This window comes from Gopherus evgoodei, chromosome 11 (assembly GCF_007399415.2).
Source record: "Gopherus evgoodei ecotype Sinaloan lineage chromosome 11, rGopEvg1_v1.p, whole genome shotgun sequence".
Taxonomy (NCBI): Eukaryota; Metazoa; Chordata; order Testudines; family Testudinidae; genus Gopherus; species Gopherus evgoodei.
The window spans coordinates 16722452-16739650 of NC_044332.1; the positions used below are offsets into that span (position 1 = coordinate 16722452).

Consider the following 17199-nt stretch of genomic DNA (forward strand, 5'->3'; position numbering starts at 1 on the left):
GGAGAGGTTAACTCTTGCATAATAAGCAGTTACAGGGAAGAGTTTGCCTCCAGTACACTACACAGGAGGCTGACAACTACCAAACATCTCTAGTTAGACATGCAAGGTTTAAAAAAAGGCAGGAAGAGAGTGAGTTGTTACTGTGACTTCATCCCACGCCATTCTCTGCAGCCTGAAAGGAAGAGATTGACTCAAATGTCTCTGAGCGCTTTGCAGCATAGGAGGTAAGAGTCATGTACATATCCTTCCCCAAAATAGCAACCGTCTTCTCTGCAACATAGGACACACTGGTTACTCACGTTAATGAATCTGTAGTTTTTAAATCCAGACACCTGCCCCATCAAGAGCCACATCATCTTTACTTCACACAAATTTCCTGTCATCATTCTCCCACTCCCAGTCACCAGAACTCACCTTTTTAATGTGGACAAACTGGCGGATATCCATATCATCGTCTCTGTTCTTGACATCAGGTCGGACAGTCTGAACTACCTGGCAGACCACAGGCACAATGATATCCCTCCAGGATAATGACAATGACTCGTTGTTGAGTAGCTGCTGAAGCAGTGCCATCATGTGGTTATGGTTAGCTGAGCTGCAGAGGAATCAGAGTGATTAAGAGAGAGGAGGGGAACACATGTTGCTTCATCTGAAGCAGTGTGACCTGGAGGTTTTTTACTTCACAATGTTTAAAATGCAATAAGCAATTTGAGGAAACATCAGTCAGGAGCGTTCCGGGTCATCATCTTGTTTATTTTTTCTGCTCTATAGTAAGAGGCAACAGGTAGCATAGAGAAACAAAATATCTTGATTTTTCCCTACCGGGACCTAATTTCTTAAATAAAAATAAATCAAATAAGCGCACTAAGTATCTAGATCAAGTCTCCCTTGAAGAGACAAAGTTCAGCTTTTGTTTGACAGTAAGTTATTAATTTTATTGCTCTAGCAGCAAAGTGCATTTTGCTGCAACTCAGTTTCAGAGCACACTGTTCACAGGTGGGCAATAAGCAACGTCTCTTGGATGCTGTGTGGCAATATTGCATACTATCAATAGAGTTCAGACAGGCAGCTCCATTTCAAGATTATTTGCATGTGCTTATATCATGCTATTTAAGGCTTGCCAAATATTTTTGGTGGAGTAGTCCCAGAGTATCATGCCAAGCAGCATATATTAACAGCGCCGTGTGTATGTCATATTGGGAAGAATTTTGCTTTATACTCAAGGACATGAGTTCAGATATGGATGGTTTAAGCATCTAATTTTAACAGCAACTGTGCTACTTTTTCCCTTTGACTTTTACAATGGACACAAAATTATTAGCAGACATGAAAATGATTGGCATGTTTGTAACTTTTAATTACATTAACTCAGACACACCAGCACAAAAAAATTGTTTCAAAACTGTGGGATCACCAATCCACGGCTACAGCCAATTGCCAAATGCTCAGAAGAAGGCATCCCTTATCCCAGGCCATAAAACTGTGACAACAGCAGACATGGAGGCTGCATGTATGAAAATGAAATCTCAAAATATGTCTACACTACCAGCTAATTCAGCACTGCTGTGATCAATGCAGCGCTGTCGATTTAGCAGGTCTGGTGAAGATACACTAAGTCGATGTCTGTACTCCACCTCCCAAGAGGCGGAAGCTATGTTGATGGGAGAGCATCTCCCATCAACATACAGCAGTGTCTATATCGTGCTAAGTTGACTTAAGTTACATTGACTTCAGCTACATAACTCAAGTAGCGTAACTTAGATCGACTTGCAGCGTTAGTGTAGACCAGCCCTCACTAAGCTGTTAAAGGACACTTCTATAGCTCCACATATTTATGTGGCATTTCACACAATAACACACTTACTCTGTCTCAGGCTATGATTTAAGAGAGCCAAGACAGGGGACAACAGAACAAAGAAGGGTAAGGCGAGAAGACATTGGGGAAATTGCAAAAAAGAAAGTCCCAGAACAACTTTTTTTTTGGAAAGGGAGAATTTTTTTTTACCAATCATGAATTCCTTTCTTGCTTCTCTAGCATATTGATCTTATTACAGAAAGGATTTGGATTAGAGGCAACATTTTCAAAAATGCTTAAGGAGTTTAAGTCCCACCGAACGTGAAAGGGACAAAGCTTTTGAAAATGTATCCTAGACATACACATCAATTCCCTTTTATGCTCTACTTACAGAAGCCTCTCCATAGCTTGTTTCTCCCCATTCTCTTCCCTCAGCAGATCCAGATTGCTGTGGTGCCAGCCTAAAGGTGTGAAAAACAGCTCTTTGGATTTCTCCTCCACCCTCCGATTGAACAGTGACTCTAAAGAAGAACAGCGAGAAAAGCTTGTTTATACAAAGTCAAAGCTGAATGCTTACGCTTTCTCTTTTTAAAGAGCTGAAAGAAGAGACTCCACCAAGACTAGTTCAGGCCTGCGCTGTGAGAGGCTCTTGAAATGTTAAAGTTGTGCTGGAAACAACAGTGTTAGTCACTGACGGAAATTTAGGTATTTGCAGTGTCATCAACTATAGCAGAGTAAGCATGCTATTACACACACTTCAGGCTACACAGCCTCATGCCAGATAATTTGCTTTTCTTCTCTCTAACCTGCTCATGAGCAGTTCAGTCTTAAAGCAGCGAATTAACTACACCTCTACCTCAATATAACGCGACCCAATATAACACAGTAAAGCAGCGCTCGGAGGGGGGGAGGAGAGGGCTGCGCACTCTGATGGATCAAAGCACGTTTGATACAACACGGTTTCACCTACAACATGGTAAGATTTTTTGGCTCCTGAGGACAGTGTTATATCGAGGTAGAAGTGTATGTATGGTCAACTATATCCTCATGTTACCTCAAATAGGTAGTAATCTGAATCTCCAGATACATAACCTTATACTTAAGACCTTTTAAAATTAGAACAGTCTAATCTTGTATTGTTTCATTGGCAAAAAGCTATTGTTTTGGAAGCCTTATATCCAAAAGTAGCACTAAAACAGCATCTAGTTATTCCACTCAGGTAATGGAGTTAGCAAAAACGTCATGCACATATGAACACATTCAACTTATTTTAATGTTTGTTTTAATATAAATACAAATATAAATGTATTGTTCTAATATAAATGTATCCACTCAAGGCCAATGGAAATGCATCTCTTGGCTAACCCAGACTCTTAGAAATTGAGTAGGCAATTGCACAATAAGAGTACAAGATCTTAAAACAGTGGAGATTTAATCCACTAAAGCTAAGGCCATTCACTTGAGATAAAATCCTACTGAATAGGATTGTTGGTCATAATATTATACCTTGCTTTCCCAACATAACTGAGTGAGTACTCTTAGAGCAGTCCAATCTTTGTCAACAGAAGTCACAATAAGTTCTGTTGAGTAGTGTTAGTTCAGAGACTAAAGTCTCACAGTTTAGCTAGTAGTCTAATCAGAGACCACAGTTATTCCAGTTTTATAAGAGTAAGACTCCACTGAACTGGAGTAACAGAGGTCAGTCAGGCCCAGAGTCATAGAACTGTATGTAATAAAAATATTGGCCATATGAGGCACAATCTACTAGGTTGGTTACCTTTTATAAGACCACAAACAACAAGCAGCTCTTTTGGTACGTATAATAAGAGCCATGGTTTTTAAAGATCTCTTTAAAATACATGAAGGGAACAGCTGACAATTCAGCTTGAGCCTGCTAACTTTTCAGTCCATTTTGCTTTTGCCTTTGTGTGGATTCTTATTTTCCCCTTTGAACAACAGAATTCCAAAGTTGTAGTAATTCTTAGGAGTTGTAGTTTTGTTTTTTAAATCTGTCCTTTTATTTCTTCAGATTGTAACTAATAGCTTGCCTTTAACTTTTAATATTTTATGAGTTTCCCCCAAAATGAAATGCCAAAAATCTTAATTTGTCCTTCAGTTTTTTTATTTTATAAAATATAAGTAAAATGTGTCATTCCACTGAGGCCTGGTCTCACTGGAAAAAAACAGTGTAACTCAAGTGTACAACTCCGGTGTCACTCAGCTGGGGGTGCAATTCTTTTTAACAGTATAGTTATACTAGTATAAGCTTTAATGTGAACATAGTTAGATCGATAGCATGTTTTGGGAAGCAAAATAAACGATAACTGCATCCACATGGGGGGAGAAAGAAGGGGTGCTGCTTTAAATATACTGGTATAGTTAACAGTGTAGTTTTAGCACAGGCAAGCCCTGTGTGTTGCACTAATTGTCCTATTCTTCCAAAGCCGCTATGATTTTCTTTATGCAGCTTTCCCCCTGCCCAAAGTAAATTTTGTTGTCATTTCAGTGATTAAATTTGATTGCCCCCTGACACTACTGTATCAAAGAGCAATATTAGAAGCTTCACTGTCGTCATTATGCCGACTATAAAATTCATATTTAATTAAATCTCCACAGTCTAGGCTGTAAGCGGAATGATCATCTTTTCGACAACAACTCAATACAGCTACAGGCCATGATTAGCATATTTTAAGTAGTCTGCATAGGAACAACAACAAAAGCTATATGAGTATGTGACTAAGAACACTGCCTGTGGAAAAAAATAAAAAGGTATTTTCCTCTTTCAGATGCTTTCCATCTGACACTGAATATTTGTCAATAAATTGCATGCCTTAATACCCAGAAATATATAGCCTGCTTCCTAAGCATAGAGCCCAGGCAAAAGCACCTCATCTAAAAGGGTCTCAAACTTACAACTGTGTCCAACAGGACTTGCCTTTCAACAGAAGCGACAAGAGAAGTTGTGCTACAATGACCTCAGAGACTAGTTTTGAGATATCGGTGGCACAGCGGTGTTAGGCGCACACACAAATGTACAGGAAATAAGGAGATAGGAGAGTTAAACACCTGATGGAGCCCAGAAAAAAAAAAAACTAATCTCATATGCAGGAACATTTTACAGATGGGGAAGTGCTAATAAAATGCTAAACACGGCCAGTTAATGTGTAAAGAACGAAGCTTTTTTTCCAAGGGCGTTTAAATACAAAGAATTTGACAAGCCTGAGTTCAATCTGAAAGTGAACCAAGTAAGAGGAGAAAGTTACACAAGGGTTTCTCGCTAAGTGCCCTTAGAATTACTTTAACAAGCCAATGTTTAGCCCAGCTCTAACATCAACAGAAGCTTTCATAACTACATTACCCACTCACTAGGAAAAAGCATTTCCATTCATCTTACCCTTGATGAAAGCGTCACTTATTGAGATCATCTGTTGCCCTCCGTTGTCAGGATTCAAGTACTCTGAAAAGGAGAGAGCAGATGGAGATGGGAGGAGACACAGAAAAATGACTGGTTATGTTGGCATGCCAGTATAATTATATTATGTAAACACCCACACCATAAGAGAAAAATATTACTCATTTAAACATCTAGTCATTGCTGTAGCAACAACCTGATGAGCGGTCAAGACAAGAATATCCTCTCATGCTTGTTCTGTCAAGGCTCCAAAATGATGGCACAATACTGCTTAAAATTGTTCAGCAACCAACTTAACATGGAGATTATACAAAATAAAAAAGTGTTGGGGAAAAATTTAAAAAAAAAAAACCTCCCCTCCCAAGTTACATGTGGCAAGTTTCCCCTCTACATCTACATCTGGAATGTTTTAAGTCTTTACCTGAGAGAGACTGGGGAGGTACCCAGACACAATGAGGAAGTAGGGCTCTTAATTTTTTTAAGGCACACTAAAACCGAAGGCGTTCCCCTGCCCAAACATAACCTTAACTTTGTTCTCAGATGCAGCTAACAGGCCCTTTATGAACAACTAGCTCTCCCCTAGGAGGGAAGGAGAGCCACCTGGTTCCGTGACTCTTCTCCATCAAAGAAAGAGACATGCAACATGCTTTCCTTAAGAGCTAGAGGGGGGACACTTATGCCATACTTAAAATGGGTTATGGTGTAAATGGAGAGAAGAAAAAAGTATAGTCAAAAATGCGTGCGCAGCGCACACTATGTATAAAGGCATTTATCAGTTCACATACAGGTACACGCAGACTATGAAGTTGCGGGTGTGTGTATATATAAATATAATAGGGGTGACCAAACTGTGGCTCGTGAGCAGCAGACAGCTTTTTTACAGTTAAAGTGCGGCTTGCGGAACCCCCACCCCTATTCTCCGCCTCCCAAACTGGGGGGTAAGGAGTTTGGGGCTTCTGCCCTGTAGCGGGATGGTAGGGCTAGAGGCTTCTGCCACAGATGACTGGTGCCTGCTGAGAGTGGGGGAGCACAATTTAAAGGTTCAGCTCCCCCCCAACCCCCCCAATAGCTTGAATTATTACCCCCCAGCACACTCCCCTCTTACCCTCTGTGGCCCCTTCTTGCAGGTCCCAGGTGTTAGCTCTACATGGGCAGACAACAGCAAACGGCTTGGAGCTGCAGGGAGGGTGGCTGCTTTAGCAGGGTGTGGAGAGGCAGCAGCAAAAGCAGCAGCTCTCCCTGCTGTTTGCTACTGCCTCTGCCCACAGGTGCAGCTCCCAGTTTGCTGGCTCCAGCAGCTGCCGTGCAGGGAGGGGGCCAGGCAGCACATGACTTGAGTGAGGCCAGCAAACCCTGGCAAAAATCGAGGGGGCAGGAGGGGAGGGCATGTGACCCCATGTGCCTCCACTCATACATCACCTCTGGCAGCAGGGTGAGGGTGTCCTCGGGGCTGCAGGTGCGCACCAGCTCTCAAACATCTGAAGATTGTCATATGCGGCTCTGTGGGTCAGCAAGTTTGGTCACCCCTGGTGTATAATACATGCATGCGTGTTGTGTAATACAAGATAGATACTATATTTGTAATTACTTGTCAACTTGTTTGCCAAAAAAAAAAAAAAAAAAGTTTTCCAGGAAATATCTATCGATCAGTTGTAACCATCACATGTCAAGTTAGTAATTATATCCAGCTTTCACAAAACCAAAAAACCAACAATGCTGTTTAGAGGGGAAAGTAGCACCCAATGACCCTAAGTCCCACATAAGCACCCCCAACAAGATCACCACACTTCCCTCCCCCACAAAAAAAAAATCTTAACACTTCAAGACAAGAAGTGTTTTGATCTGGGAGGACTGTGATGAGTGCACACTTCCAAGGCAGAGAAAAATACAGAACTAAATAAGACAACTGATAAAGCAGCAGAAATCTCAGAACTATGCCCTCACTCATGAGTAAAACATTAAAGAGGGTCATCGTCAACATAAGTCGCATTTTTGCCTGGTAGTTTCCTAGCTGCTAGTGTTGTAAATACCCTCCCTTCCCACTTATGATTATTACTCTAGACCAGTGGTTTTCAACCTAAGAAACTATTCAACAACTTCAGTAATTCACACTTGAAAAGGGACGGAAAGAGTTAAAACCAATCACAACAGCCATGACCATTAGGAAGGATGAAGTGAGATCAGGAGAAGAGAGTTTTTCTTCATTGCTACTGTAATCACTATAGATCACTAATAGCAATTTAAAATGTCTTAAAATCATCCTGCATTAGCAAAATGAATATATGCCATTTTCCTTTGGTGGTGACAGGCCTCCAGACAGGCAAGCCTGGGCTTGCCCTCACTCACCATACCCTGACCAAGACACCGGGGGACATTAGAGACTCTGAATAGTTCTACAAAAGTTTTGGTTGAAAACCGCCACAAGACACCTTTTTATTATGGACTGACAACCCTCCTTTCCCCTGTTCCACTGCAACCCAATTGTATCCCTTTTACGTCTAACTACACAAAAGGTGAAAACTGCTCTGTACTGAAGAGAATCTGAAGATAGAATTGTCAAAAGCTGACATAGCATCTACAAGGTGAAGTCTCAAAACACCCCCATTTTAAACAATGTAAAAAAAAAAATTTGCCTGTTTTAACACTAGTTCACTTTTAACCATTGAGCGGGTATTTCATTCAGTGAAAACAAGAAGCAAACATGATGACCAAGTTCATTTTTGTTCATCATCAGTTTCACTTTCTGGCTTATAAATTAACAACCTGCTGCAGCATTTGGGCTGCACACCCTAGAAGTGAATGAAATTTGACTCCAAGGTTATTGTATTGGAATTTAGTTTCATGGAAGTATCTGATATTACTGAGTCTTTAATATCCTCACAAAAACAAGTCCCTATACTGGGCACTGCAACAATTAGAATACCAGAAGGTTTCTAGTATATTATAGACTGTTGCTCTACAGCTGTTCCCTCCAGTATACACCCTGCAATTTCCAGTCATAAGTAACTTTATATTTCAGAATTGATTACATACTACTTAGAACTGATGTTTTGTCCCTACTTTACCTCCCCTTTCCCCATGATTGTGACTTACAGATTGTGTGAACAAACCGTCAAATTACTTCCTGTTGTAGGAGGGTGTGTCACCACCAGTTCTGCAAGTTCTCTCACAGTAAGGAACAAACTCACTACCATGTAAGATAACAGAAGATCCTGACTAAAACAAAGCCAGAGACTAAGGGTATGGCTACATTTGGAATTTCAAAGCGCTGCCCCGCAGCGCTGCGGGAGCGCTGCCCCGGCAGCGCTTTGAAGTGTGAGTGTAGTCAGAGCGGCAGCGCTGGGAGAGAGCTCTCCCAGCGCTGCATGTAAACCACATCCCTTACGGGTGTAGCGTGCAGCGCTGGGAGCCGTGCTCCCAGCGCTGCTGCCCTGATTACACTGACACTTTACAGCGCTGTATCTTGCAGCGCTCAGGGGGGTGTTTTTTCACACCCCAGTTGCAGCGCTGTGAAGTGTGAGTGTAGCCAAGGCCTAAGGCCTGGTCTACACTACGCGTTTAAACCGAATTTAGCAGCGTTAAACCAAATTAACCCTGCACCCGTCCACACAACAAAGCCCTTTATATCGATATAAAGGGCTCTTAATATCTATTTCTGTACTCCTCCCCGACGAGGGGAGTAGCGCTGAAATCGGTATTGCCATGTTGGATGAGGGTTAGCGTGGCTGCAATTCAATGGTATTGTCCTCTGGGCGGTATCCCACAGTGCACCATTGTGACCGCTCTGGAAAGCGATCTGAACTCGGATGCACTGGCCAGGTAGACAGGAAAAGCCCTGCGAACTTTTGAATTTCATTTCCTGTTTGCTCAGCACAGAGCTCTGATCAGCACGGGTGGCAATGCAGTCCCAAATCCAAAAAAAGCTCCAGCATGGACCGTATGGGAGATACTGGATCTGATCGCTGTATGGGGAGACAAATCTGTTCCATCAGAGCTCCGTTCATTACAGAAGACAAAACGACAAAGCATTTGAAAAAATCTCCAGGCTATGACAGACAGAGGCCACAACAGGAACTCAGCATAGTGCTGCGTGACCAGCGTAACGGAAAGTCAAAGAATCAAATGGACGCTCATGGAGGGAAGGAGAGGGTAGTGAGGACTCCAGCTATCCCACTGTCCCCGCAGTCTCTGAAAAGCATTTGCATTCTTGGCTGAGCTCCCAATGCCTGAAGGGTCAAAAACATTTTCCTGGGTGTTTCAGGGTATGTGTCATCAATTTACACCCTCTCCCCACCCCCAAAAGGAAAGGGAAAAAATTCGTTTCTCACCTTTTTTCAATGCCACCCTATGTCTACTGCATGCTGCTGGTAGATGGGGTGCTGCAGTGCTGAACACCAGCATCCCCTTCCCGGTGGCAGACGGTGAAAAATGACTAGTATCCATAGTCATCATCAGCCTGAGTGCTCCTGGCTGGCCTCGGTGAGGCTGGCCGGGGGTGCCTGGGTAAAAATGGGAATGACTCCCAGTCATCATAGCAGTTGGAGGCTGAGCTCTATCAGCCCCCCCTCCTCCTTTCATGTCTAAAGAAAAGATTCTGTAACCCCCTGGACTATCATAGCAGCGGGAGGCTGCCTCCCCTTCATTTTATCTCACTAAAAAGTCAGTGTTTCTTATTCCTGCATTCTTTATTACCTCATCATACAAAAGGGGGGGACGCTGCCATGGTAGTCCAGGAGGGTTGGGGGACGAGGGAAGCAACGGGTAGGGTTGTTGCAGGGGCACCCCTAGAATGGCATGCAGCTCATCATTTCTGCAGGATCTCTGGGGCTCTGACCCGGAGCAGCTGTGCTCTCTGGTTCTCTAGTACACTTGCCCCATATTCTAGGCAGGACAGACTATTTTTAGACAAAATATAAAGAAGGGAATGACCTGGAGAGTCATTCCCATTTTTGTCCATGTGCCCCTGGCCGACCTCAGCGAGGCCAGCCAGGAGCACCCATGAAAGCAGCAGACGGTACAAAAGGATAGATAATCATCCCCAATTTACAATGGCAGACAGTGCAATAGGGATGGTAACCGTCTCTGCTACCTTGCAAAGGCAAATGAAATGAATGCTGCTGTGTAGCGCTGCAGTACCGCCTCTGTCAGCAGCATCCAATACACATACGGTGACAGTGACAAAAGGCTAAATGGGCTCCATGTTTGCCATGCTATGGCGTCTGCCGGGGCAATCCAGGGAAAAAGGGCACGAAATGATTGTCTGCCATTGGATTCACGGAGGAAGGATTGAGCGATATCATTTACCCAGAATCACCCGCGACACTGTTTTTGCATTGGGCTCTCAACCCAGAATTCCAATGGGTGGGGGAGACTGCGGGAACTACGGGATAGCTACCCACAGTGCAACGCTCCGGAAACTGACGCTAGCCTCGGTACATGGACGCACACCATCAAATTAATGTGCTTAGGGTGGCCGTGTGCACTCGACTTTATACAATCTGTTTTTAAAAACCGGTTTCTGTAAAATTGGAATAATCCCATAGTGTAGACATGCCTTATAAAAATGATGGGAATTAGGGTAACATCACAGTAGACTGCATCCAGCATCTGTTAAAGATTTGTCTGTGTGGGGATACTTGAGCTAATTTGGAAATTTTCTGAAGTATCAGAGGGGTAGCCGTGTTAGTCTGGATCTGTAAAAGCAGCAAAGAATCCTGTGGCACCTTATAGACTAACAGAGGTAGTCTATAAGGTGCCACAGGATTCTTTGCTACTTTTACAGATTAGCTCATTAATTCCTTAGGAAGATTATTTTGGCAGAATAGCCACCAAGCAAGATTTACTTACAAGTGAGCTATAAACATGGTGGCAGTACACACATTTGATCTCTTCTATTTTAGCACTTTCCTTTTATCATCCATTTAATTCCCCTGAAAATATAGTACCGTTTCTCATGTCTTGACCAGCCTAGTTTTAGAAGCCTGGAACAATAGGACCAACACTCCATTCTCCAGTCCCCTTTGAGACTTTCACAGTTTCACGTGAGTGTCAGGAAGGGTTTTTTGTCTAAAACATTTAAGTGTTTCCCTTTCCACTTTATCCCACAGCCTCCCCTAGAGGTTCTCACACTACAGGACAGGAACTATACGTGTGTAGATAGAGTCACACTATTACTGGCTTTAAACGTTGTAGGCTATCTACCCCTAGTTGAACAATGCTGTCCACATGGAGCCTGATACTGATCAACCTCATGACAATTCCACCATCTTAGTGAAATTAGTCTCTCACTTTTATATTGGTATAAAATTGCCTGGATATAAAATTTACTTACGCCAGAAATTAATGGAAAATTCCAGATTTGGTTACATGAGTTCCAGACACAGAGGAGTGCCATTAAATTCCCCTTCATCATGTAATGCTTGCCTAAAACAGCCCAAAACTACACCGATTTCTTTTGTACTGCCTATAACCAGGCTTACCATCCTTTAAGCCCAAACTGCAGCCTGCTTCCTTGCACTTAGGAGGGGACTCGCAGGTATAAATGAGATTCAACCATAACCATACAGACTTGCACAGCCATAGAGACTTACAGTAGCGAATTTTGTTCAGATTTACTGAATTCTAGGTTTCTCCCTCTTAATAAAAGGATCTTTTGAATTATTCCTCCCGCACCAGTATATTAACTTCCACTTTGAGTCTCATTTTGTTGTTTCCAGCCACCTTTTCTAATTCCACAAGTGTCCCAGCTCCTCCGAGTTTAGATTCCCTCTACAGATTTCATTCCAGCAGTAATGCTAACTCTGCCCACAACCCATTGCAGATTTCTATCAACCCACTAATTCCTATCCTTGGAAAGCAGATAAACAGCTGATTTGGCCAGTGATGTCTTTAATAATTCTGTAATCCTGGATGTTGTTCTTGGGCTCCCTCCCTCCTCCCCAACCTAGCGTGCCTGGCTTATCTTCTTTGGTCAAACTTCACAATGCTATTGAAGAGTAATATGCTGAAGTTACAACACAGCAGAATCTACTTCCACAGTAAAGTTCTCTCAGACTGGAAGAGACCCTGACATTTTTTTTGCCTTCCTCTGCAGCATGGGGCATGGGTCCCTTGCAGGTTTACATTAGCGTAAGTGTGGATTCTCTGTAACAAAGTCTTTAAATCATGATTTGAGGACTTCAGTAACTCAGCCAGAGATTATGGGCCTATTATATTTTGGGGGAGGGAGGGGAGGAAAAGCTCAGTGGTTTGAGCATTGGCCTGCTAAACCCAGGGTTGTGAGTTCAGTCCTTGAGGGGGCCACTTAGGGAGCTGGGGCAAAAATCAGTACTTGGTCCTGCTAGTGAAGGCAAGGGGCTGGACTCTATGACCTTTCGAGGTCCCTTCCAGTTCTAGGAGATCTATATAATATAATAGGTATATCTCCAATTATTATATGAGTGAGTGGGTGACGTTCTCTGACCTACAATATGCAATAGGTCAGACTAGATGACATGAAAGGCCCTTCTGACCTTAAAGTCTATGAGTCTAACACACACAAAATTTAGGACTATGCAAAAAATAAAGATACAAATACAAATAAAAATCCCACAGACCACCTAGGATCATGTTTTCCTATCAGTTTATAATGGGTAGATAATGACAAATGTAATATTCAATGTGACAGGAACATAAACATACAGCTTCCAGAGAATTGAAGATAATCTAGCCCACACTGTTGTGTGCACACTTTTTCCAAAAGTGGAAAGCAAGAAAGAAGAGATGAGAAACATCTGCATCAGCAATTTCCAAGATCTTAGAGCTCTGTGGTGGGAACACACTTTCCTTTTAGGTTTATTCCCGACTGCTCCAGGTACTGTACACTGTGAATTAGATGGCTTATCTTTGATTCCAGTTGTGTGTGCTTGCTCTCAAATATCTAGCTTTAATACACTGAAGAAGGTACAGTGGACAACATTTTCAAGCTTAAATGCCTTAAATTAGGAACCTAATAGTAAGCTGTGCCCATAAGGGTCAGTGAAGTCAACAGATGCGGCTGATAATCTTTTGAGGGGAAGAAGGTGAGGTCATAACATCAGGCAAAACTAAGCTATCATAGAATATAAGGCACTCAGCTTTTGAAAGCATCTTCAGCATTTTCATTTTTACAATACACATTTTCCTTTCCTTCTGGACAGGCTTTAGCAGGTACTGGCAGGGCTGGCTGTAGATACTGGAATTTAAGATTAACACACACACTATTTTTCACCCTTCCCACTGCTAAAGGGGCTTTTTCATTTTTTGGTTGCTAACAGTTGCCCTCTCAAACTCATTTTAGGCTGAAGCTTCCAGTACTCTGTCCAACTCAAGTTCTTCTGTCCTAATACACTCCAACAGAAACTTTTCTGTTGTATTTACCTTGACAATTGAGGGATGCACTCATTAGGAACATCCCAGTTAAAGATGCGCTACTCTGCTAGTGAACCTTACAAGAACCGTGGACAGACTCTATAATCAAAAACTTTTAAATGCCCATTCGAAGAAATTAAGGATAGGAATCTGCAAAGCGGTTGAAACTGCAGTTAAGGGAAGGAAAAAACAGAAATAAAAAAAAAGAAAGAGTCACCCAAGCATTTAAAGGAGCACCACAATTATTTTCAAACAAAAACAGTAGGCGTGTCTTTGTTTCAGTCTGCCATAGTCTGGTTCACAATATACTATAACAGAATGGGAGAATAGGGGATATTTTCAAATAGATTTCATTTGCCTTTTCACATTCCAATTTAGCATTCATTTATAGAAGAGATTTAAAAGTTACTCAGCAATTTGACTATTAGATTTGTTAATCAATGCACTTTATAAAAGGATAATTGGTCCAACGGCGGTAAACTCATGAAAAGAGGTGGAGAATTTAAATTCATCACTAATGGATAATTTAAAAAAAAGAGATTGTCACTGTTTTTTGTTGTTGTTTTTTAAAATAATCAGATCTTAAATTGGATAGATGGGAATCTTCTTGGAACACACACTTAGGATGTTATCCTAGTTAGCTGAACAAGACAATATGCCTGGAACTGCCACGCCGTGAAAGGAGAGAGGAGGAAGCATTGTATCCTCTGACTGCAAAGAGAAAAGCCACACAAGAAGTTGCACATTCTTCAGAGAAGGTGGCATAGTTGGTTTATTCTGAGCACCCTGACAAAGGTAATAGTGTCAAGAGGAAGTATGCAGTGGGCTAACTAAAAAGATCTCTTATATATACACACCCATCAACAAGACAGCTACAAGTAGTAGAGTCTAAACACATCAGTGTCTGGGCACCGCTCTCCATCATGTGCAACTCCAGCTGGTGACTACCTCATACCTTTTTGGTCGGCAGGGTGAGGGGGCACATGAGGGTACTTGGAGTGCTTCTTGATATGGAAGTTCACGTTGTCCAGCTCCACGTTCAGGTTGATGGAAGCGGCTGAGTCACTGTCCATTGTGGACTGGAAGCTGCTGACTGATGTGCGCTTGCTAGGGCTGGCGGAGTCTTTTAATGTTGGGTAAGGGGGAAGATACAGGGAGGAAAGGGGTTCAAATGGGTATCATGAGGGTATTGGAGAGGAGAAAAATTGTCTTTAAAACAAAGTCCAGTGTGCAATACTAAAGGGATACAGTATTTTCAGTTTTAAATATGTACACTTCAAGATAAGATTAAGTGTTGGATAGAAGTTCTATTGATATAATTTTAAAATCCAAGTGAACATTAGGACAGTGTCTGTCTTGATACCCCAATCTAGCCTGCCTGTGCTACTGTAATCCAGAGACTTTATATTAATTTAGAAATATCAAGTCTTGCAAACTGATTAGAAAATACTGTATCTACCACAAGAAACAGTAGGACTAATGAGGTTTTAGTTTACTTGGTACCTTACAGCTACTACCAGCAAAAGCAGGACTGTCACTTCCATTACACGCACACAAAACGAGTTATGCTAATTTGTCATGTGAAGATAGAAGAGAGTCAGTTGAAACTCACTGGCCAAGTTATCCTCCCCTTCGTCAGCAATCTGTTCCGTGTCACTGTCATCAAACTTGATGTCTTTGAACCAGGATGGCTCGGAGTGCCCCTCCACGGAGTTCACCGAATCACTGTCTGGAGAGGGGGTTTCTGAGAACTCTGTGCTCTGGAAGATCAGGAAAAGAGAAAGCAAATTTATTCTTCAGCCCTACTGGGATGTTAAGCTGCTTTAGAAAGGCACTATTATGCACTGATCAAAACAGCACCAGCTTACATTTCCATTGTGTCTTGCAGCCTGAAGCACTTCACAAAAGTAAATGCACGCACACAGCGGGATAAACTTATCCCTCAACCACCCACCACTTGACAGGAGGCAGCAACTGCTTAGGACAGGAAGCGAGTATCTCTTTACTCTGCCCACATCAGTCTTTGCTTCTTCCCCCATGCACCTCACCCACTCTCACAAGTCAATAATGTTTGAGTAAGGCAAATGAAAGACTCGCAGGTTTTCTATTTGCCCCACACAACACATTAGGGCCTGCACAGATTTGAGTGCTAGGACTAGAGCACAGGGGTTTGCCAAAGTCTATCCTTTGCCCCCATAAGCTGACCACGCTGATCTGGGAGACGGGCACACACTTTTAGCCCCTTAAGCAATTCTGTGACTGACCAAATCAAGTGGAGGGGAGTTAACAGATTCAGTCAAAAACAGATTCAGCCAAAAGCCAGGTTTGGCCCTCTAAATCATCAAGAGAGAAACTACTGTGAAGCAAGGCCATGCGATCTGATAGCAGGGAATCCCAGAGAGCCCACAGCAACTCCAATCTACCCCCACCAGATGGCAATTTTTTCACCAAAGGAATTGCAGTTCTAGATAGAATTCCCTCCTTTGACACTAATGCAATTGCTGCAATACAAATTCACTGACGCCAGTTTAACTCCACTGAATTCAGTGGAGTTGCTCCCAATTTATACAGAAATAGACAAGATACAAGTCAGATGCAACTTCCTACTGACTTTACACACTACAGGATCAGAGATTGTACAAGAGCATGACCAGTAAATCATGAGTTAATCATAAATTGCACACTATATACAACCAACTATAACTAAAACTTTGTTTCTTGAATGTTAATTCATGCAATGACTTCTAAGACAAAAAACTAATGGTATTAGCAGATCTTACCCCTCAGCATATCTCAAGCAGGACCATGCCAGATCCCAGACAGCATCTTCAGTCACTGACAAACCTCTCCTTTACTGGGGCCCTGACTTTCTCTACACTGCAATTTAGGCTCAGAATGAGAGAGACCATTTATATAATCAGGGTGGAGAAACCCTTTATGCAAAGTCTCAAGATACTTTACTGGCAACAATAAGTGAATTAGGGAATTCAATCTCTTCCTAAACCCATCAACTTCTTTTGACCAGGAATTAAGTAATTAATTTCCCAAAACATTGTCTAAGAGTTGGAATGATGCTGTATTTTTTAAGTCTTTATGAAGACCTTGTCAAAAATGCCATTGTTCAAAGAGACAATGGCCCATTCCGGGGAAAGCTGCACATTGTATCACAAGTGACATCTCCTCCTAGAGTGTGACAGCTGTTTGGAATACTGGCTATGCTATTCAGAAGACACATTGGAATGAGCTTACCATTATGACTTTACGCTTTTGTTGATGCAATCAGAGATTTTAGAGCCCCTCCTCCTTTTTAACTTAACATAGGTGTGGCCACCCTTTCTCCTCACAGAGGAAGCATCACAGCATCATAGTTTCCTCTATGACCTTAACTCAATTAGTTTACATTAGTGGTTTAATGAGATTAAGAATATTTCCACACACTCACAAAACAGGACAGACCCACCCGGCATAGGGATAGCACCAAGAGTACAGAGAACGTGAGGCAAGACTCAAGCTAGGCCTAGATCTCTTGAAACCTAGGAGCTAGCAGAGCATACAGAGGAAGGAGAGATTGACAACAGCTCCCCAGCCACAATTGAGTTGGCAT

General features: G+C 42.3%; 1 protein-coding gene across 1 annotated transcript in view; it reads right to left on the minus strand.

Annotated features, from left to right (window-relative positions):
• PIKFYVE (phosphoinositide kinase, FYVE-type zinc finger containing) overlaps positions 1 to 17199 on the minus strand; it is a 97594-nt gene that overhangs the window by 46452 nt on the left and 33943 nt on the right. Inside the window, 5 exon segments of the mRNA XM_030579913.1 lie at positions 415 to 595; positions 2187 to 2316; positions 5190 to 5252; positions 14551 to 14718; positions 15208 to 15355. Coding sequence (XP_030435773.1) covers positions 415 to 595; positions 2187 to 2316; positions 5190 to 5252; positions 14551 to 14718; positions 15208 to 15355 — 690 coding nt within the window.